This window comes from Eumetopias jubatus, unplaced genomic scaffold, assembly GCF_037043125.1.
Source record: "Eumetopias jubatus isolate StellerSeaLion01/CBP00866 unplaced genomic scaffold, mEumJub1_p1.0 scaffold_5, whole genome shotgun sequence".
In the NCBI taxonomy this organism is placed as follows: Eukaryota; Metazoa; Chordata; class Mammalia; order Carnivora; family Otariidae; genus Eumetopias; species Eumetopias jubatus.
The window spans coordinates 121679578-121699735 of record NW_028274811.1 but is presented as its reverse complement, the minus strand read 5'-3'; the positions used below and the strand labels follow the sequence as shown (position 1 = coordinate 121699735).

General features: G+C 38.7%; 1 protein-coding gene across 1 annotated transcript in view; it reads right to left on the bottom strand.

Moving 5' to 3' along the window:
* C6 (complement C6) overlaps positions 1-19262 on the bottom strand; it is a 58737-nt gene extending 39475 nt beyond the window's left edge. Inside the window, exons 1-7 of the mRNA XM_088023700.1 lie at positions 19225-19262; positions 17258-17260; positions 15648-15803; positions 14025-14181; positions 12387-12531; positions 7972-8119; positions 3886-4024 (exon numbers count right to left, since the gene is read on the bottom strand). Coding sequence (XP_087879826.1) covers positions 3886-4024; positions 7972-8119; positions 12387-12531; positions 14025-14181; positions 15648-15790 — 732 coding nt within the window. The 5' untranslated portion in view covers positions 15791-15803; positions 17258-17260; positions 19225-19262. The remainder of the gene's footprint in view (positions 1-3885; positions 4025-7971; positions 8120-12386; positions 12532-14024; positions 14182-15647; positions 15804-17257; positions 17261-19224) is intronic.
* Between the last annotated feature and the right edge of the window lie 896 nt (positions 19263-20158).

Sequence of the window (20158 nt, the reverse complement as noted above, 5' to 3'; positions counted from 1 at the left end):
AACTGGGAAACTGGGGCGGGGCCTTGCATGCCCTGAGAAAGTATTTGGATTGACATCTAAAGGAAGATTTTGCATGTAATAGGTTCCTTAAAAATATTAATTGAATGAAAAATCGAGAGTGTTGCCATCATTTTTGTGTTTTGCAAAGATCACGTTAACTAGAGTTAATAAAGTGGAGGCGAGGAGAGCAGTTACACAAACTGTTGGAATAAGCCACGTGAGACAGGATAATGGCCAGGTCCAGGGGAGTGGTGGTTGGGTAGAGAGAAACCAGGGCATTTGAAAGATATTTAGGAAGTAAGTTCACAGAAGTTGTTGACTGAGCAGATATGGGGAAGGGAGAGGGAAAGAGAGAGATGATGGGTATGCTGTTCCATGATAGAAAGCCAAGGCAACTTTTGAAAGTATAGATTTTCCCAGGAAGAGATGTTAACCAAACTCTGGGGAAACGGTTTTAATCCTCATTTACACATCATTACATACATCGCTGAGCCCATCCGTCCTCACTGTCTGTAGATCCAGTGGGCTGATGACCTATGACTCGATGTGTGTTGACACTTTTACTTTTGGAGTTTAAAGAAAGGAGATGGGTTTGTAGAAAGGAGCAGAGGAGAGATAGAGGGACTGGGGGGTTGGAGAGGACTGGGTGGCACCTGGTTTCCTGTGCTGTGCAGGTTAGAGACACTACCTGAAGTTGTGGATTTCACAAGGGATTTGGGGAGGATTTGAGGGATTGCAGAGCTATGAAGATTTTCATAGCTTTGGGTTGCAGCAAGAGGCCATGTCTAGGTAGGTCAGTGCATTGCTAAGAATCAAAGTCTAGTGGTAACCACACTCTGCACTTTGCTGCTAACAGCAGATGCTTAGCACACAGCCAGAAGCAAAGCAGCACCACCTAGAAAAAGAGAGGAGTATTCCTGAGTAAGTGGTACAACTCTGGGGGCTGGTGCTGGAATCATATGGTCATTGAGCTCCGCAGTTAGCAGCTGGGGGATCCCTGAGGGGCGGAATTCTTCCTATGGTCTTCTAATCTGACTTCCTATCCAATGCCTGCCTTCCCTTCCCTTCCTTTCAAGAGCCTCTCATCTTTCTGTACCAGCCAGCCCATTATTTCATCTGTCTTAATGAACTCCAGTACTATAGAAGAAGGGAAGTCAGATGACTGCTGAATTTCTCCTCCTCTATTGTTTTCATTAAGGTACAGCTTAGATTTGCATGGCTGCCTGCTAACAGCATGAACAAAATAATATGGAGATCAGTGAAAAGTCAGCCAGTCTCATGTGGCCTTGGATCTGGTTATTCACCTTCCTCAGCACTTGAATATTACCTAAAACTCAACAACATATAGTTAGAGATCAACTCAGGTAACTTCTTAAGGTTCGACGATTTTTGATCAACATTGATAATGAAAGGGTTCTCTTTTATTCTGAATGAGGATTTTGGGGCTGTAGTTCCTGATCTACCTAGCCACCCAGACTTGGGTTACCAAGTTAGGTGGATGGATCCAGTGGTCTGCTAGTAAATGTTTAAAAACCAATCTCTTGGGGCGCCTGGGTGGCTCAGTCGGTTAAGTGGCTGCCTTTGGCTCGGGTCATGATCCCAGGGTCCTGGGATCGAGCCCCGCATTGGGCTCCCTGCTCAGCGGGGAGCCTGCTTCTCCCTCTCCCTCTGTCTGCCGCTCTGCCTACTTGTGCTCTTGCTCTGTCTCTCTCCCTGTTAAATAAATAAAAATCTTAAAAAAAACAACCAGTCTCTGGGAGGGGGATAACCTGTGATTTATTGTAGCACTTGCCCTTGTTTTTGGTGTATATATTCCTACCATAGCTGATTCAAGCTACTTGTGTGGTGCCTCTTAATTCAAACTTGGAAAGAGATGTACGGTAGCAAATTATTACATAACATTTTCATAACATAGATACAATAGATGTAAGTAACTTCAAGAGCATAGATGGGAAAATGTAGCAAAATAATGGAGAATTGATAATTTTGAATAATTATCACCTATGTTTTTAATATTTTTATTTAGTTATAAGATTATATATTTAATATTTAGTAATGGCTATGTTTATAAACTGGCTTGCAAAGTTCCTGAAAATTTAACAACTGACTCTTGTAAGCTGGAAGAGCGAGATCTAGCACACCATTGGTGAATCTCACAGGTAATACCTTTTAAACGACAGTTTAGGAAAGGCACATGGTGCATGGTTGTTAATGTCTTTCTTGCTATCACTGTCAAGGTCTTATCTTGCTCAAGCAGCCCTGCAGTAGGAGCCAGGAGTTCTAATTCTGATGTGCCATTTACTTGTTGCATAACTCCGAGAAAGTTGTCTAACTTGGATCTTCTATTGGTACAATGGATATAAACAATCTTCTATTTTTCTGGGAAGATTGTTAAGGAATTTGAGTAAAACAATATAAGCAAGTACTTTCAAAACTGTTAAGTATAAAATGTTTAGATAACAAATTTGCCCAAATTTGCCCTCATCCCATGAGCTGAGTTGAACATGTTAAAGTTGTAAAACTATGTGAAATAGATGCTTACTGAGAATATAGGCAGTATTTGGTGGGTGGGGGGGAGGATTATTGTATTTTTAAAAGTAAGCGTATGGGTTGGTTGTTTAGGCGCTAGAAGATATCCTCCCACATAACTGTATTATATGTAAATGTTTGGATGTTAGCTCTGTCTCCAAAGCTTATTCAATACATCTCAAGAGTAATGCTATTATTGCAGAATTACTATTTCCTTGGAACAATGTAATACCGAATTCCTATTTAGCATACCAATGAGACCTTTTCCACCTCCCTTGGTGGTGGTGGGCCCTCTGGAATTAGCATCTGGATCTGTGGGGAGATAGTGGGGAGTTTCTTTACTTGGTCAGAGGTCAGTTGTTACCCTTGTCGCTTCTATCTGCAGGCAGAGATCGGACTTCTCAGGTCAGTCTCCCAGAAGGTGTTTGAATTTGGCAGTTGGGCCCCAAGGGCATTCCCTATACCCATTAATACATATTAGATGGCTTTAAATTGAGATGATCAAATTGGAAAACTGATTTTATATATATATATATATGTAAAAGGTTTTCTAAAGGAAGGATTGAATGACTTTTGCTGAAGTTATACAATTAATAAAGCAGTCTCAGAAATCATTAGACTCCCTGAAATTCTCTCTAGCATGTCAAATTTGTATGCCTGGATGTTACTATTAAAATCCTGTCTTTCCTGTTTCTCTTATCATAAATGAAAAGAAATAAATTGTTTACTTTAGTTGAACAATTTTGAAGCACTTATCATGTGTAAGGCACTGGGCTAGATTCTGGGAGTATGTAGTATATCACTCATTACACTTAGGAAAACAAACAGAAAACCAAATCAATTAATAAAATAGGAAGAAAGGTAAGAAGTACTACCCTTGTAGCCCTTAGCTTCATCTTGATGTTTTAAGAAGCTCTTTTATGTCTAACTGTTTAAGAAGTTAAGAAGTTATGTCTGTTTAAGAAGTTCTTTTATGTCTAACTATTGTGGTTAATACGGTAGGAGGAAATTTGGAATCAAGCAAACTATTTATCTGTGTGGGAGAAGGTACAGCTAAATGTTCACTGGAGAAAGCATGGACTCTGGAGTTTGGGAAACCTGACCTGGAATCTCTAATCCCTGATTTACAAGCTGTTCGACTATGGGCAAATTGGTTACATTTGTTTTTTCATCTGTAAGGGGATGATAATAACACTGACCTCACTGGCTGTGGAAGGATTAAACAACAACCCATAATAGGTGATTTAAAATGCTCATTACCTTATTCTGTCCTTACATTCATCAATAATTTTTCATTGGAAATTTAGTTTATAATCACGATCAGCATTGGAGGGCCGCCATGATAGGCTGTCATACCTCAAAGTTGACATTTTCCAAATTGGCTGGAACACGGTATGGATTACTTGCTTTACTGCTTTTGACAGTTTTACATATTCCTCCAGTGAAAGAGTTATCAAGGATCTCTCCTCTGGGCTCTCCTGCTAGAAAATGATACCTGCAAACAAAGTAATTTTCAAGAATTCAGTAGATGTAGAGCAATCTTTAAAATTTACCATACTTATATGAAAGAAATTCCTTTTTCAGACATTTTTGACTCATGACAAATGACTTGAAGAAAAGCCCATTTTTTCTAGTTTATGGTGTGGCAGCCGGAAAGGGCTGGAAGTCAAAACTCAGCCCCTCTGGCTCTGTTAGATTCTCTGTATTCCACTCACTTAATTGTTCTGGGTTTCCAACATGAAATAAAATTTAGGTTTATTTTTATTTCATGACTTACCACACCAGTACAAACTTTAGAAGCAGATTATAAAATAAATTATTACATAATTTGTGCTATTCTGGGTTCACTTCCTTCAGTGTGATACAGTAAAGGAATTCTGATAGCTAATAATTAAATAGTAGTAGCAGTATTTTAATAAAATTGTAATGATATTGTTTTTATTAATAACTAATATTTAAATTTAGCAAATGCTTACATACTATTTACTATATGTATATTTTATACAAATATTTAATATATGTATATTTACGTACATTACATATGTATAATATACATATTTACTATCTGTATATATATAGTAAATATATACATATATTTATATGTATATGCATATATCACATTTATACATATACATATATCAAGCTGTCTGATCTATATTTAATGTTACTATTATAGTTATTTAATATTTATGATAACCATGTGATATAGATATAGATACAATTATTTCACCTATTTTACAAATGATGAAACTGAAGGACATTAGCTTAGCACAAGTCAAATATTTAAGAAATTATGGAAATTAAGAAATTGTTTTGTGGTAGATGAAAAACTTCTCCAAGATGCTCCAATAGATTTCTAAATTCTTATAGATATTAATATGTATTCTGTGAAAAAAGTTTTGTGGAAGGTTTGATAATACTGGCTTACATATGATAAGATAATAGAAAATATATATAAAGGTCTGTGCTCCCCAGCTCCTGGCACAGAGCTCCTAAAACCCTTGTAGGTTCCTAAGTGATAAGAGCACTAAGAACATCTTTTGTTCTAATATTTGGTCTTTGACCCTAGTTTCTGACACAGAGCTCCTAAATCCCTTGGAATTTCCTGGGTGATAGGAGTGTCTTTTGTTTGAATGAGGTGACTCTTGGTAGGCTCCTATGTGGGGGGCTGGTCACCAGAAAGACCAACCCATGTTTAGAAGCTTAGAATATTCAGCCTTATCTCCCATCTCCAGAGAAGGGAGAGGGGCTGGAAATGGAATCAATGATCAATCATGCCTACATGGTGGAGCCTCCATAAAAATCATACAACTATGGGGTTCAGATTGCTTCTGAGTTGGTAAACACATGGAATGGTGTGCCTGGGGGTGGGCATGGAAGCTCCACACCCCTTCCCACATACCTTGCCTTACTTAATCTCTCCCAACTGGAAGTTCATCTGTATTCTTTTTTACATCATTTTATAATAAACTGGTAAACAGTATTTAAAAAAAGAAAGAAACAACAAAATGGAGTCACTTGGGCTAAGCTTCACGTCAGCAAGCCTTAATGCCTCACTTAATCGCAGTTCTTAATTGCCTCTTCCAAGAATGTGACCTTTAAACAGCCATGTGGAATTATCTGATCAGCAACTAGTGAGGTAATCTGCCTGATCAACCCCTGCCTTCCCTCAAAGGGAGGTGACCTTGCCTGATATATTCCACTCTTCGCAGAAATTTCCTTGCTCTGCTTCCTTCTGCCCATAAAAGTCTTCCATTTTGTATAGCTCCTTGGAGCTCTTTTCTATCTGCCTGATTCACGAATCATTGAATAAAGCCAATTAGATCTTCATTTACTCAGTTGAATTTTGTTTTTTAACAACAGTAAGTAAATTGTTTTACTGAGTTCTGTGAGCCATTCTAGCAAATAAAGCAAAGAGGAGGGGGTCCTGAAAACCTCCTGGGTGTCAGAATCACAGGTGACAATTTGGACTTGTGATTAGCATCAGAGGGGGGCTGGTCTTGTGGGACCGAGCCCTTAACCTGTGGCATCTGACACTACCTTTAGGTAGATAGTGTCAGAATTGAGTTAAACTGTAGGACACCCAGTTGGTGTCACAGAGATTGACTTAGGGGAAAACCCCCCCACTTCTGGTGTCAGAGCATTGTGAGAAGGGTGGTCATGTGAGAGGAAAAGAGGTACATAGGAGGAGAACTGGTATGTAAATTATACCTCAATAAAGCTGTTTTTTTTTTTTAAAGGCCTAATTCCTGTGGGTTTTGTAACATGGATCTCATACTCAGATAGCTGCAAGCACAATTTGAGGTTTGTTCTCATCCATATTTGAATTTGTATCAATGGATAGTTGACGGAGAAAGTATGAGGAATTGATCTGGGAAAAACGTTCCAAACTACTTATGGGAGCCTGACAAACACAGGTGTTTTAAGACTCATTCATTTTTGTTGTCTGAGTTGAGAGGGATCAATGAGGTAAAAAACTGTTGACCTTATACTGTTTTATACAATGTACTTAAGAGTTTGTCACAAACAAGAAAGGGCTTGAGAAAAAATGGCTCCCAGGTCATGAGGAATCTATGAAGGTAGCAAAGAGCCTGAAGATAGTTTTCTGGAGGTGGCTCTATCAGGGCATGCCTGAGGAGTCTTTTAGGGGTTAAGTCAACTATGTTGCAATTTTCCACTTTATTCTTTCTCCTCCCCTCTTAAGTTGACTTTAAATATTTTGCTCTTTCAAGTACATCATGGTCTTTCATATTTAAGTTTTTAAAGTGTTTCTTTTATCTAATTTGGCTTTATGTGTCATATTTTATAACCTTAAAAATTCCATTAAAAATTACACACACACACACACACACACACACACAAATTTGCATGTGTGTGCCTGTATGTATACGTGTGTGTATGCATTTGTACCTTGGTGGAGCCTGACAAAAAACAAAGAGCATGCTGTTATTGCCTGATTCTTGCTTTAGGTTTAATACCTGGTGACTGGTGCTGGCAATGTAGGAATGTTGGTATGTCTTGTTAAATTCTCCCTTGGAGAGATGCACTTAAAAAGAGGGACAGCAAACCAGAAGGCTACCTTTTTTGGGTAGAAATGTGCTAGAGAAGGGGCAGAGATACTAAGGCCAGCAGATTAGAAAGAGATTCCAGTAAGCAGCTCTTAAAATTCTCAGTCCCTGGAGAGGCGGGGAGCGGACTGGCTGTCCGCGAGCCAGCAGGTTTTGCTCATTTCTGAGAAACCTTGGGATAACAGCTCTGGTTGGCAGAGGGCCACACGGTCCTTCTGCCAAAGTACACATAGCATGTGGTCCTCCCCATCTGTAACTCTAGAGTCTAGATCAACTGAGCAAGAGGTGAGTTTGTAATGTCACCCCTCATCAATCAGAACCTTAGGAAATGTGATTATCAGTGGGGATTTTGGGCTGAGGTTTTCTTCCAGGGAAAGGAAAAGAAGGAAACCATTTCTGCACATTGATGAGACGATATTGAAGCACTCTCACAGAAATCAACTCTAATTAAGAATTCTTAGGACAGAACTTCAAATCGGTTTGTAGTCATCCAACATACAGATGAGGAAACTGCGCATTTCTGATTGGTTACTCACCCATTCAAGATCTAACCCCAGGAATGAATCCACCCTGGCACCAGTTTGCCTGATTCACCCCAGAGCTGTCAGAAGGATAGATGAGAATGGAAACAAACCGTGGTTATGAACCACCCCTAGCATGGCCTGGTACAGACTGAGGGTGAAAATGGGAGTGAGGATCATGGCCACACACCGCCTGAGCAGGGCAGCCACGTGTGGGAGACAGGGCTGGTGAGAGTAATAAGAGGTTAATGGGGAAGGTGGACAATCACGTGTCTCATCGCTTCACTGCTGCTTCCGGCTCATTCCTCCCGAGATGCCTTTACTCCTGCAAACGATGAAGAGACACTACTTACCCAGCGCCCATCAGCTGTACGCTGGGGATGGGAATATGCTGCTTCTTCCCCAGGCACACTGCTTTTGTTCGTCCGCAGTTCCTTTCATCTGAATTGTCCCCACAGTCATTTTCTCCGTTGCATTCTAACTTGCTGGCAATGCAGCGGCCTGGTCAAGAAAAGCAAACGACATTAACAACACATGATTATTTGAGAAGATATTTAAGATTTGAAACGAGTAAGTGCTTTAAATTTCAAAGGAGAGTGGTAAAAATTTTCATTATTTTTGGTACAGATTTAGGAAATACGGAAACGGATGCCAAACTGATATTTTCCCCTTATTTTAGTCACCATTGGGCTGATTGTCTTAAATAAGAGAGGTAATTCTAGAATCCCATTCCCATTACAGTGAGCTTGCTGCAGAAATCATGTTCTGTAGGAGAAAATCAACAGTAGGTTCAGGCTTTTGTTTTGATTCAGAACACCAAACTCAAGGTCACTGTTTTTTTTTTTTTTTAAAGGTTTTATTTATTTATTTGAGAGAGAGAGAATGAGAGAGAGCACGAGAGGGAAGAGGGTCAGAGGGAGAAGCAGACTCCCTGCTGAGCAGGGAGCCCGATGCCGGACTCGATCCCGGGACTCCAGGATCATGACCTGAGCCGAAGGCAGTCGCTTAACCAACTGAGCCACCCAGGCACCCAAGGTCACTGTTTTTATTTAAAAAAAAAAAACCTATAATTTAATATACACATACATACACACACACAGGTACACATGATACTATCATTGTATCTATAAAATTTTCGGTTAAGTAAAAGAAGCCAGACACCTAAGAGTAATGCTATGTGATATTTTTTATCTTACGTTTAAGAACATAAAATTTATTATATCTAACTGTTTTTTGAACAAGTTAAAAAGACAATTTTTTTTTTTTTAACCACTAGGTACTAGTGTTAGGTAGCAGGTTAAGTGAGTGAATTTACAAAATAGTGCCAACCCCATTTACTTGGATAATTCCCTTCCTTTTTAAATTTGCTGAATTTCATAAGGATCCTTAGAATCAATGGAAATCGATATATTACAGAATTTGAAATGACTTATGTACAATGACAGCCCCTCTCCTGTCCCCCAGCCTCTCGTCTGTAATCAGAGTTGCTGGCATCTGTACAATTATGTACAGGTCTCACTGACAAGGAGATTGAATTAAATGTTTTACTCAAGATTATCTGGTTAAGTACTTTAAGTTGTGATCAGCATCTCACTGAAGCTATGCATAACTATTTTGACTAACTGAACTGCTTGGGGAAATTGGGTATTCTGTTGAATTACATTTTTTTTATGAATAGAAAGTTTCCCAGAAAGCAGTTAGTTTCAACTCTTTTGGTGAATAATCTTCAATAAGAAGGTAGAGAAAAATGAAAGTAATTAAGTTTCCTTCTTTGATTATTCAAAATGTTGTATTGTATCTGGACCATGATTATAAAGAATTACAGTAATGAGCACCATAATCAAACAAGACTGAATATATTGAGGGAATCAGATGTCTGTGAATCCAAAGATATAACCTGGAAAGATGCTCTGTTTTTAAAATAGCACATCTCTGGTGTTTTGTTTGCTTTTTTCAGGGCAGAAATGAATGTGTAATTTAGTTTGAAATATAGATGCTTTTTCCAAAGGAAAAAAAGAAAAATAGTACATTTTTAAAAAGGTTTGAAACTCACACTTATAAATTTGAGCAAATAAAGTTTTGATATGGTTACACTAAAAAAAAAAAAAGGAAATCCCATTTTATTAGGCAGAGGTAGGGACATACGTGCAGGGTATAGTTCTCATTAGCCTAGCTTTGTGAGCAAGGTACCAGATATGTTTGAATATAAGAAATTCTATGCATTTAGTACTTCTGGGGATATTGAAGAGGACCTCTTAGCAAAGGGAGGGATGAAAGCAAGAGGACATCTGAGTGATGTTTAGGAATGTGTGGCAGGAGTGATATAGGTCTGATAGGACAGAGCTGAGAATGGTTCCAGGCCACAGAAACTCAATGGAATAGGAAACACAAGGGGAGAGATATTGCAAGCTATAAATATATCCCATACCAAAGAAAGAACAGGAAAGGTGAAGGGCAGTTCGAATAGTGCAGGATTTACAGAAGTCAGCATGCTTTAGCCAATGCATGCATCTATATACTTATATCTGGAGCTATGTATCATTTAGAAATTGTGCATGTTTTTCCTATTACTTGAGCTGATTTGTGTTACTGCAGTAGTTTAGTATATGTATAACGAGCTACAAATTCTCTAGTCTTTATGCTTAAAACTAGGACTTTGGGAGAAGAGTTGGCATAGTGCATGTGGGGATTATTAGCCTTATGGGTAATTCTCAAAGATCCATGTATGCATTAAGATCATATATTTAGTTTTGGTGGAACTAGAACAGCAATCATGAGGGAGGAAAGGGAAGAGGGAAACTTTCTTTAGGATAAATGGTTCTTTGTTAATTGAGGGCCAAACATCCTATTGAGTCAAATAATGGTCCATCCACCTTAATTCCTTTTGAGAGTGGCATTAATGGGTGATTTTAGAAGAGCAAAGGAGTATATAATCTTCAATATTTAACAATAATATTTAACAATCAGTAGGCCACGGCACCACCTGATCAAAATGGATACCAACCACATCTGTGCCAGGGATCGGCCTCTTAGTGGCTGGATCATGGGAAGATCTAGGGACTCCTGGTGAAGGGATCTGGTCACTAAGAGAGCTCAGGGTAGCAGGTACTTACCAAACATTGCATATATGTTTGAATAGTCAGGTTTCTTGTTTGTTTGTTTGTTTGTTTGTTTTAATCACTTGCTGTGGATATATTGCTGATGAACTAGAGATCACTTGTCCTTATACCACTAGCTTTCCTGAAATCGCTCATTATGGTTGGGTGGGCCATGGATGTATCTAAAGCCTTCTCAAAGTTGTGAATACTTTTGGCCAAAGAAAACCCTTCTGTACTAAATTTCACAGATTTAACAACCATTGTATAAAGGAGTTCTTTCTGGTAATTGGTTCCAAAACTGTTCTTCAAGCTTCAAATAGTTGCCCCTCAATTCTAAACCTTTATCTTAATGTTCTGGGTGTAATGCTGACGTCTGGATTCCACTCAGCCATTGCCAGCAAGATGGTTTTCATATTCTCTCTTTTGTCAACTTGTGACATGACCTTATGCATGTAGCCATGAAGTATATCTCCCTACCCATATGCCACCATATCGCAGGTGTGGGGGCCACCAAGGGAAAATCCTGACACCAGCATTCCTGTCCGACTTTCAGAAAAGGTCGGCAAAGCTGAAGGCAGGAAGCAAGGACCAAGAGGAGAGAAACATTAGACCTAAAGTCTGGGGTCAATTTTCTATGGAATTTGAGATCTGCTACTTAGCGGTCAATACTCTACTTTTCATTGTATTCCAGAGTACACAAAAATGATACGGATTTTATTCATCTGAATTCCAATTTTAACATCAAGTTGACTGTTTAGAGAAGAGGTCAGGGCACTGTGGCTGAAGGCAGGAAGTAGGGCCCAAACTCACCTGCTGCCTGTCTTCATAAGTACAATTTGATTGGAACACAGCCATGCCCACTTGTTGATATGCCACTTATGGCAGCTTTGATGCTGTAGAGCCAGAGGTGAGTAGTTGCAACAAAGAACATGTGGCCAAAAAGCCTAAAACATTTACTGTCTGGACCTTTACTGAAAAAGTTTGCAGAAATCAGATTTAGAGAGTTCAAAATGGTGGTGTTCAAGAGCTATTAATTAGCAAGAGCATACATATGATTAAGTAGTATGTTCATTCTTAATCTAATGAAACTTAAATATCTGAATGAGTGGGTAATGGACTTGAAGGGAGTGTTGCTACTGTTGAAAGCATTTTCAGTCTTCCCTTTGGAATTACCTTTGGAACCATTCAACAGACCACCCAAGAAAATCTGTCACATTATCTCTAGTCATCCCCCTGACGTAATATCTTAATCTTAATATTCTTATCTTAATAAACTACACTGAAGATCTTTTAAATCCGTCACTCCTTTTCGGCTGCTGGTTCTGATTGTAGATTTGTACTTATTAATAGCCAATGCTTACGAGGATCTGCCTTGTCTTCCTTTTCCTCCTGCTTTCTCTCCATCCTTCTTTATCACAGTGTAAGGACCTGGGCACCAGTACTTGAAGAGTAAATGGATCAGGTACACGGTCAAGATAATCATAGCTTCAAAGCTATAATTTCATACATGAATAGCTTGGCAGTTGGTACCATAACACCCCTGTCTCCCCATACTTAACATATGGTGGGACTTCTCTGTCATGCATGGCTTTTACTGGTAGTCAACTGGAATGACTTTATTTAGTCAAGTTATTTTTAGTGGAGACTGAACATCTCCTAGTGTACATTACCACTGTCACAGCGGAACTTATTCTTGCAGTCAACCTCTTCAATTTTGCAGAGCTTAGATGGAATGCATGGTCGAAAGGTCACCAGGGGCTCAGTACATGGTTGTCCTCCAAACTGACTGGGGCGCAAGATGGATCTAACCTTAAACTGAAAGGAAAGGAGAGAAAGGTGAGGAACTCGGAGGCAGGGTCAAAGCCAAAATGTATCTAAGAAAACTGGGCTTCTTAGTCACCGCAGTGATCTTCCTCCAGTGATGTTTCCTAAATTAACTAATGAGTTTTCCAATTCCATTATCGTGTGCCCTTAGAGAAGTCAGCACCTCTCTGGGCCTCAGTTTTCCAAACCGTAAAATGAGAAAGCAGGACAACAGATTTCTAAAACTGCCAATTCTGAAACCATATGAAAATAAATTCAATCGAATGCACAAATATTTACTGAGTATCTTGTATGCAGTAAATCTTCCAGGTAGTAACAATAGCACTTTTAAAGATTTATGTATTTATTTTAGAGAGAGGGAAAGAGGGAGAGCACAAGCGTCAAGAGCAGAGGGAGAGGGAGCGAGAATTTCAAAGCAGACACTGTGAGCGCAGAGCCTGACGTGGGGCCGGAGCCCACGACCCTGAGATCATGGCCTGAGCTGAAACCAAGAGTCAGAGACTTAACTGCACCACCCAGGTGCCCCACAGTAGCACTTTCATATCTCAAAGGTAGTGTGATCAATTTGAGAGGATTTGGGGGTTCTTCTGCATGAGGAAGTCAGCATGGAAACCAAGATAGACACAGTCTCCACATTTTGAAGGATTTTAAATTGTGAACAGTAAAACAGGGAGCCAGGGAAGGATAGGAATAGGGCAGGATCAAAAAGTGCCGACTTTGAAGTCCGAAAAATCCAAGTTAGAAATATAGCGCCTCTATTCATCAGAGGTGTATTCTTGGGAAAATTACTTACTCCCCAATGAGCTGTAACTTCCTCATCTGTAAACAGGGTAGGAAAACACACTCTGATGTGAAGTTTGAGTAAGATGGTGTAAGTAAAGGGGCTAGAACAGTTTTCCTCATGCTCCATAAATGAGTTCCCTTTTTTCTCCCTAATGTGTGAATGCTCAGCACTGCTGTAACTGGGGTCTATGTGGGCCAGTGCCCTTACAGGAATGAGCTAACGTGGGTAAGTACTACAGCTTGGAACAATAAACAAATCGAGGGACTTTCCTGTGGGGAGAGGGAAATTAGAGGTAGGGCCAAGAGTCAGTCTTTTGATTAATGTCCCTCCTTTCTGTCTGATTTTAAACCTTGGACTGACATACCCATTTTTCTAGCATCTGTTTTTACTTTCTGAGCTCTCAAAGGGAACTTTCTGAGGTCTCAGAGGCAATGGAATTTGGAGCTCAGTAAGTACAATGTCAATATTGGGGCAGAAATTCCTTTTGGTGCTCATATGAGAGTAAAACATGTAAATAAGTCCTCCTCTTCCTGCCCCTGCAAAAAAAAAAAAAAAAAAAAAGATTGCTAAATGGAATTTTCCCTCACTGGAAGCTGGGATAGTTTAAAAAATACTTTATTTTCAGAAATTGAGCACTTCTAAGTTATCCAGGTCTCTCATTGTGATTCAGGTTTCCTGAAGATGCCCATGGGTCACCTACCTGTTTTTCAACACAAGGGTCACAGTCTGACCACGGTCCATAATCTCCCAGGAGGCAGTTGATAGGACAGCTTTGCCAGTTACATTCCCTGGTCTCTGGCTTGTTGCAAAGCTGGTCACAAAAGTTATCCAGATAGTACTGATCAACCACTATTTTTCTGTAATAGTGAGGAGAAAGCTGTTTAGAATGAATATATTCACTGTGGTTCCAGCCCCATAAGAAAAACATCATTGAACATTAATCACAATGAATAAAAGGAAAGGAAAAATTTCATGAAAAATCAGGACGTTGGCATCTGTGCAGTTCTCACCACTTAATGGAACTTGGGACTGGATTCATAATTTGTGGGGCCCAGGGCAAAATGAAAATGAAGGGCCCCTTATTAAAAAATTATTAAGAATTTTAAGAGACTAATGGCAGAGCATTAAGCCAAGCAAGCATGGAACCCTTCTCAGTGTGGTCCTGTGTGACTGCATAGGTCACACATCCATGAAGCTGGCCCTCAGGGAATTCCTAGAAGGGACTAGATGGAAAAAGAGAAGAAAAAAGAAAGTTCCTGAAAATTCCTTAAAATATGACAACATAATTTGATAAGTATCATGATTGAGACAGAGTCGGAGTGCTGTGGGGCCAAAGATTCAAAGGGAAAATAATAGAAGAGTTACATCTTGAAAAATTCATGTGACTCCCCCAGGCATCAAAGGGAAGGGCATGTGGAAGGAAAGGCGTATGCCAAGATTAGAGGCGTAGGAGTATGACATGTCCCTGGTGGAGCCTGTGGCTTGGGCAGTGCTGGCTGAGAGGGACCGGATGGATTGTTGTGCTTTATTTGGTAGGCAGTGGAGAGCTACGAAGGGACTTTTGAGTGAAGGAGTCTGAAAAGCTTTTACATCCTTGGTGGATGGTTTATTGAGGAAGTCAGTTGGTGATTTCAATGAGACTCACACTGCACATGTAAAAATCGTTTTCTAAAATAGGTCTCTAAAAAGCTATAATAATTAAAACACATTGAATATATGCCTTTCTTCCCAAGTTATGTGAGCATCTCCATGGAACAGAAACATCTAACAGATTTAAAGAGACTGTGGGGGATAGGTAGTCTGAATCGGTGAGAAGACTGAATTATTAAATGTTATCAAGTAAACACAGTTTCCTTGCCTTCTCGTACTTGCCAACAATCAAGCTAATAGCTAATAGTGCTGTTAGACTCAATTGAGGTCCTGTTAGACTCAGTTTAATGAGTAGAAAATTCTCTATAATTAACTCACTAACTGTAGGCAAGCAGAGTTATCCACTGATTGAAAAAAGCCTTGAGAAGTGATTCTTAGGAAGTTAAATAGTCAACAGAAAATATTGCACATATTCTTAATTAAATTTCTTTGACGCTCCTTGATTTTACGGAGAGAACAAACGTAGACTTCATTTCCACCTTACGTGGAAAAGACCTCAAATTACATCCAAATCAAATTCTGTGATTTCTTACTTTGAGATACACACACACACACACACACACACACACACACATTTCCCCTCGCCCCTCATTGCTTAGTGTGGCATTTTTTATATTGCTAAGTCTGTGAGGTTTCCCATGGCACAAAGACAAGCTACATAGCTCACACCCACCTCTGTCTGCTTTGGGTTCCAGAGTTGCAGCTTTTTGAGCAGGTGGACCACTGACCCCATGGGTAATGATCACAGAAACAGGGTTGGCAGTTGTCAATCAGAGCACTCAGGAGGATGAAATACAAGATGGAGCATCTGGGCATGCCTTGAAAGCCTCTAAGCTCTGAAGAGGAATGGTATAATACACATCAAATGCTTGTTGGGAGTAAAACTTTACAAGTCATTCTCACTTACAAAATCAGATATGATGTTAGGAAACATTTGCATCTCCCTGCCTTCCTTAAGGCTAGTTAACACCTATAAATTTACATCCTCATGACTACAAATCCTACTTTTAAATATTTTTAGAGTGGATATTCCTACAGTTACAACTCGCAGTTCTAGTAAGTTTCTCCCAACTGTTGGTGATAGGCTATAAGACAAAGTACTGTAGTATACATTTGTAGAATATTTCATTCCAAAATGGAAATTCTTAAATAATCTCATACTTTTCTTTTTTTAAAAAAAGATTTATTGAGAGAGAGAGAGAGAGCATGCAAGTGGTGGGAGGAGCACAGAGGGAGGGAGAGAGACAAGTAGACTCCATGCTGACATGGAGCCCAATGCCAGGCTCCGCGTGAGGCTCCATGGGGGGCTTGATCTCATGACCTGAGATCATGACCTGAGCCGAAATCAAGAGTTGGATGCTCCACTGACTGAGACACCCAGGCACCCTAATCTTACACTTTTCAAAACAACTGCTCATTTTGTGTGGGCAATACCTTCAATTACATTGCATTTTTTCATAGTTTTCAGGGACTGGAGAAGGAATTTTGAGCATTTTTCTGGAAGCTCTATTTAGTTTCCTGGTATCCTAGAAGCCTGCTAAAGAGAGAGTTCAATGCCCAACTATCTCTACCCATGGAGTCATAGAAGTTAGAGCTGAAATGAATCTTTGAAGTCTCCAAGTTAAACTCCCTCATTTTATGGATGAGGGAATCGGGGCTTAAGGAGGGCCAGTAATGTTGAGACTGCACGACGACTAAGTGCCCAGGACTCCTCATTCTTGGATGAGGTGCATCCCTTCATTGAATTTCTGATCACACTAATGATTGTGTTGCTGGAGCATCTAGATGCCTTGAACTCTACCACCCAGGCCACAAGAGCGCTTATCCAGATGTAGCTGAATGCCAGAGAAAACTTTGACCAGTGATTCCCCTCTGTGTGCTGTAGAGCCTTGAGGATCCGTGAGCTGTTGAAAGGAATTTGCAAAACGACCTCTGCCCCCAGTGTTGCTATTTTGATTTTTATATCTCTAACAAAACATGCAACATGATTAAATATATAGAGAAAATGATGCTGTGTTAAATATAGTAACTTTCATGTAAAGAGATAAAATGCCATTCGCTTAATTTCTTTTTTTAAGATTTATTTACTTATTTTAGAGTGGCGGGGTGGGGCTGAGGGAGAGGGACAAGCAGACACGGGGCTGGATCCCACAACCCTGAGATCATGACCTGAGCTGAAACCAAGAGTTGGACACTTAACTGGCCGACCCACCCAGAAGGCCCGCCATTCACTTGATTTCTGTGTGTCAGTTTCATTATCTATAAAACAGCAATTACCTCTACCCTCTTCGTAAGACTTTTGTTAGGATTCAGTAAGAAAATTCATGCACAGTGCTTAGAACAATCCTTGGCATGGAACCATCACTCAATAAAAATTAGTTTTACAAGTTAGTAATAACACTTAAGAGTGTTACAAATTTAATTGTAGCTGTTGCTCACGCATTTATCAAAATTAGGGGCTCCTCAATTGAAGCAAGGATCACGTGAAAGCCAAAAATATGTTTTGATATTAAATAAGGCTATTCACATTCAAAACAATTTAGAAATATGGCTTTACTTTTCATCTTACAGTTAAAATCAGATCTCTGACCATTTTATTTGAAATTGCAGTTTCCCACTAGTGTTTCCTATGCCCCTTCACTGCTTTATTTTTCTTTGTTATACATCCCCTCTTGAGATATAAATTATTACTTAAGTTTAAATAAGTAAGATAAATAAATAAGATACTTTTTAAATAAATAAGATACTTTAAATAAGTATCTCCTCTTCCCTCTTTCTTCTTCATTAGAATGTAAACGTGGTGGTGCTTGATCTCTTTTGTCTGTTTTATTCATTTCAGCATTTAGAAGAATGAGAGCAAGCATAACATATAATGAATAAATTTGAACTGAGTCTAGGAAATAGTTTAGAAATGGATTTTCATGAAATATGAGTATCATAATTTGAGTCCATAATTACAGCCACTTTTGTAATACTGTTCTTAAAATTTCTGCCAAATTAAGGATATTTCATAGACTTTAGAAATGAACTTGTCTAATTGTCTTCCATTGTTTTAGCAAGACTGATAGTTTGTAGCGTAACTGCTTTATCTCAGCTTTGTTGTAATAGTTGATTGAAATAAAAAACTACACCTTTTGAGATTCAGATTTCTTTTTAAAACACTTGTAATTTAGTTAGTCCACCTCTTATTTCTTTGATAACGTTTATTAAGTTCTAAACTGTATCGAGATATATGAAGAAGAAAATTAAGATGGTTTATAATGTAATCAACCAGAAAATTTCTGCTGACATTCAAAAAAAGTAAAAATAACACATGCCTATATTTAAAAATTTTAAACAGAACAGAAAGAAAAATATAAGGCTGGAGTTCTCTTCTACCTGTAACCAGAACCTCTTCCCACACATAATCACATAATCAGTATAATACACTTTGAAGATGTTTCTATATCGACAGATGCACATCTACTTCGTCCTTTTAATGGCTGTATTGTTTTGTACCATATGGATGTATTACATTGGATTTAACTATTATCCTAATTTAAACATTTAGTACACACACACACTGCAGTAAACATCTTTGTATTGTATCTTAGTATACTTTTGTTATATATCCATGGGATCAGTGGGTGTGTTCCTAGCAGTAGATGGCTTAGTCAAATGACTAAGTGAAATTTAAAATACTAATAGGTATTGCCAAAGTGCCCTACTGAAATATGGCTCCCTCAAATGTTTCAGAGGGTACGTTTCTGATTATATTTTAATGTGGTCATTTTACGTTTCATATTTGTGGTAAAAAAAATACTTCAGCAAAAAAAAAAATCTTCATTCAAACCAAGAGTATGAGATCAGATATAAAAATTGTTTCTCTAATATGCTCAGACTTGACAGCATTTCTTCTTAATAAATCAGTAAAATTTTTGAACTTCCCTACAAACTTAGAGAAAAATGCTAGAATAAAAGCAACCAAAATCATTGACATGTGACTGAATGTCCTTCAATTTAAAATGGAATTGACATACATTTGAGTATCCATTGTGTACTGCTAGGCGTTGAGTGAGATTCAAAGAATAGAATCCATTATCACTGTCTGGGGAGGGTAGACAGAAACTGAAGATTCTTCCCATGCTTTTTATCCAAGCTTTTTTTATGCAATTCATAGATAAGCTGCTACTGCCCTGGTCTATTTGAATCATAAAAATTAAAGACCCCTGCTGCACTTGCCTGCTGATATTTGTTCACTGGTAAGTAACTCACCTTTCCTGGTTTTCCTGAGCAGCACAGAACCATAGGACAGTGAGGCAAAGAGTGTCCAGATAGAATTTAGCCTGTACTCAGACAGAATAGTGTGTCTTTAACATCGGACCCAAACTCCAGATTGCGTGGTATTTCACTGGCTTCAGGACTGGTTCAGGAGCTGAGGCTCCTGAACAATGAAGTTTCCCTACCCTCTAGCCCCCCAAATTGGGATCTTCTCATGTAAGAACTCCTTCAACAAGGAAGCCTACACAGGAGAGGGTGCTATTGTTGTTGTTTATTTATTTATTTTTCTTATTAGATTTTGAAGAGATCGTTTTCTTCCAGAATAGTTCCTTCAATTGTAGAAAAAAACAAATCCTAAAAATATTTTGCTGAATCAGCATGTAGATGATTGGGGGAAGCTGAATTACAAGAGATTACCAGTTCTCAGTTTTCAGCAAACAATATCTGTTTCCACTTCCAAGAGCTTGAAAAGCATAGATGGACTTTATTCCAGCTAACAGCAAAAACCGCAAGAACAGAACCTTTATAAAATTATTCTGATTTCTTCTCTGGCTATTCTTCTCCACCTATTCTGAGGCGATTTGGAAAATGCTATAAATTAAGATGGTAATGTCAAAGCTTCTTCTTTGAGGAGATGCTAATAAAAGAACTAGTTGGTATTGTCTCCTTTTATAACATTTGATTGTTATGAGGAACAATCATTTTATGTTAAAAGGATAGTTTTCATTCAAATAATTATTTCTCTAATTTTGTTATTACCATGACCCTGCTATAATATCAAATATTTCCTTATTTATTAATTTTCAACATCTCCAGCCTTTTTGGAAATATCTACAATGATATGTGGGCATTTTACCCATTACCGTACAATTTTCATAGAAACATGGAACGAAACAGGAAGAACTGTCGGCCGGGGTGCCATCA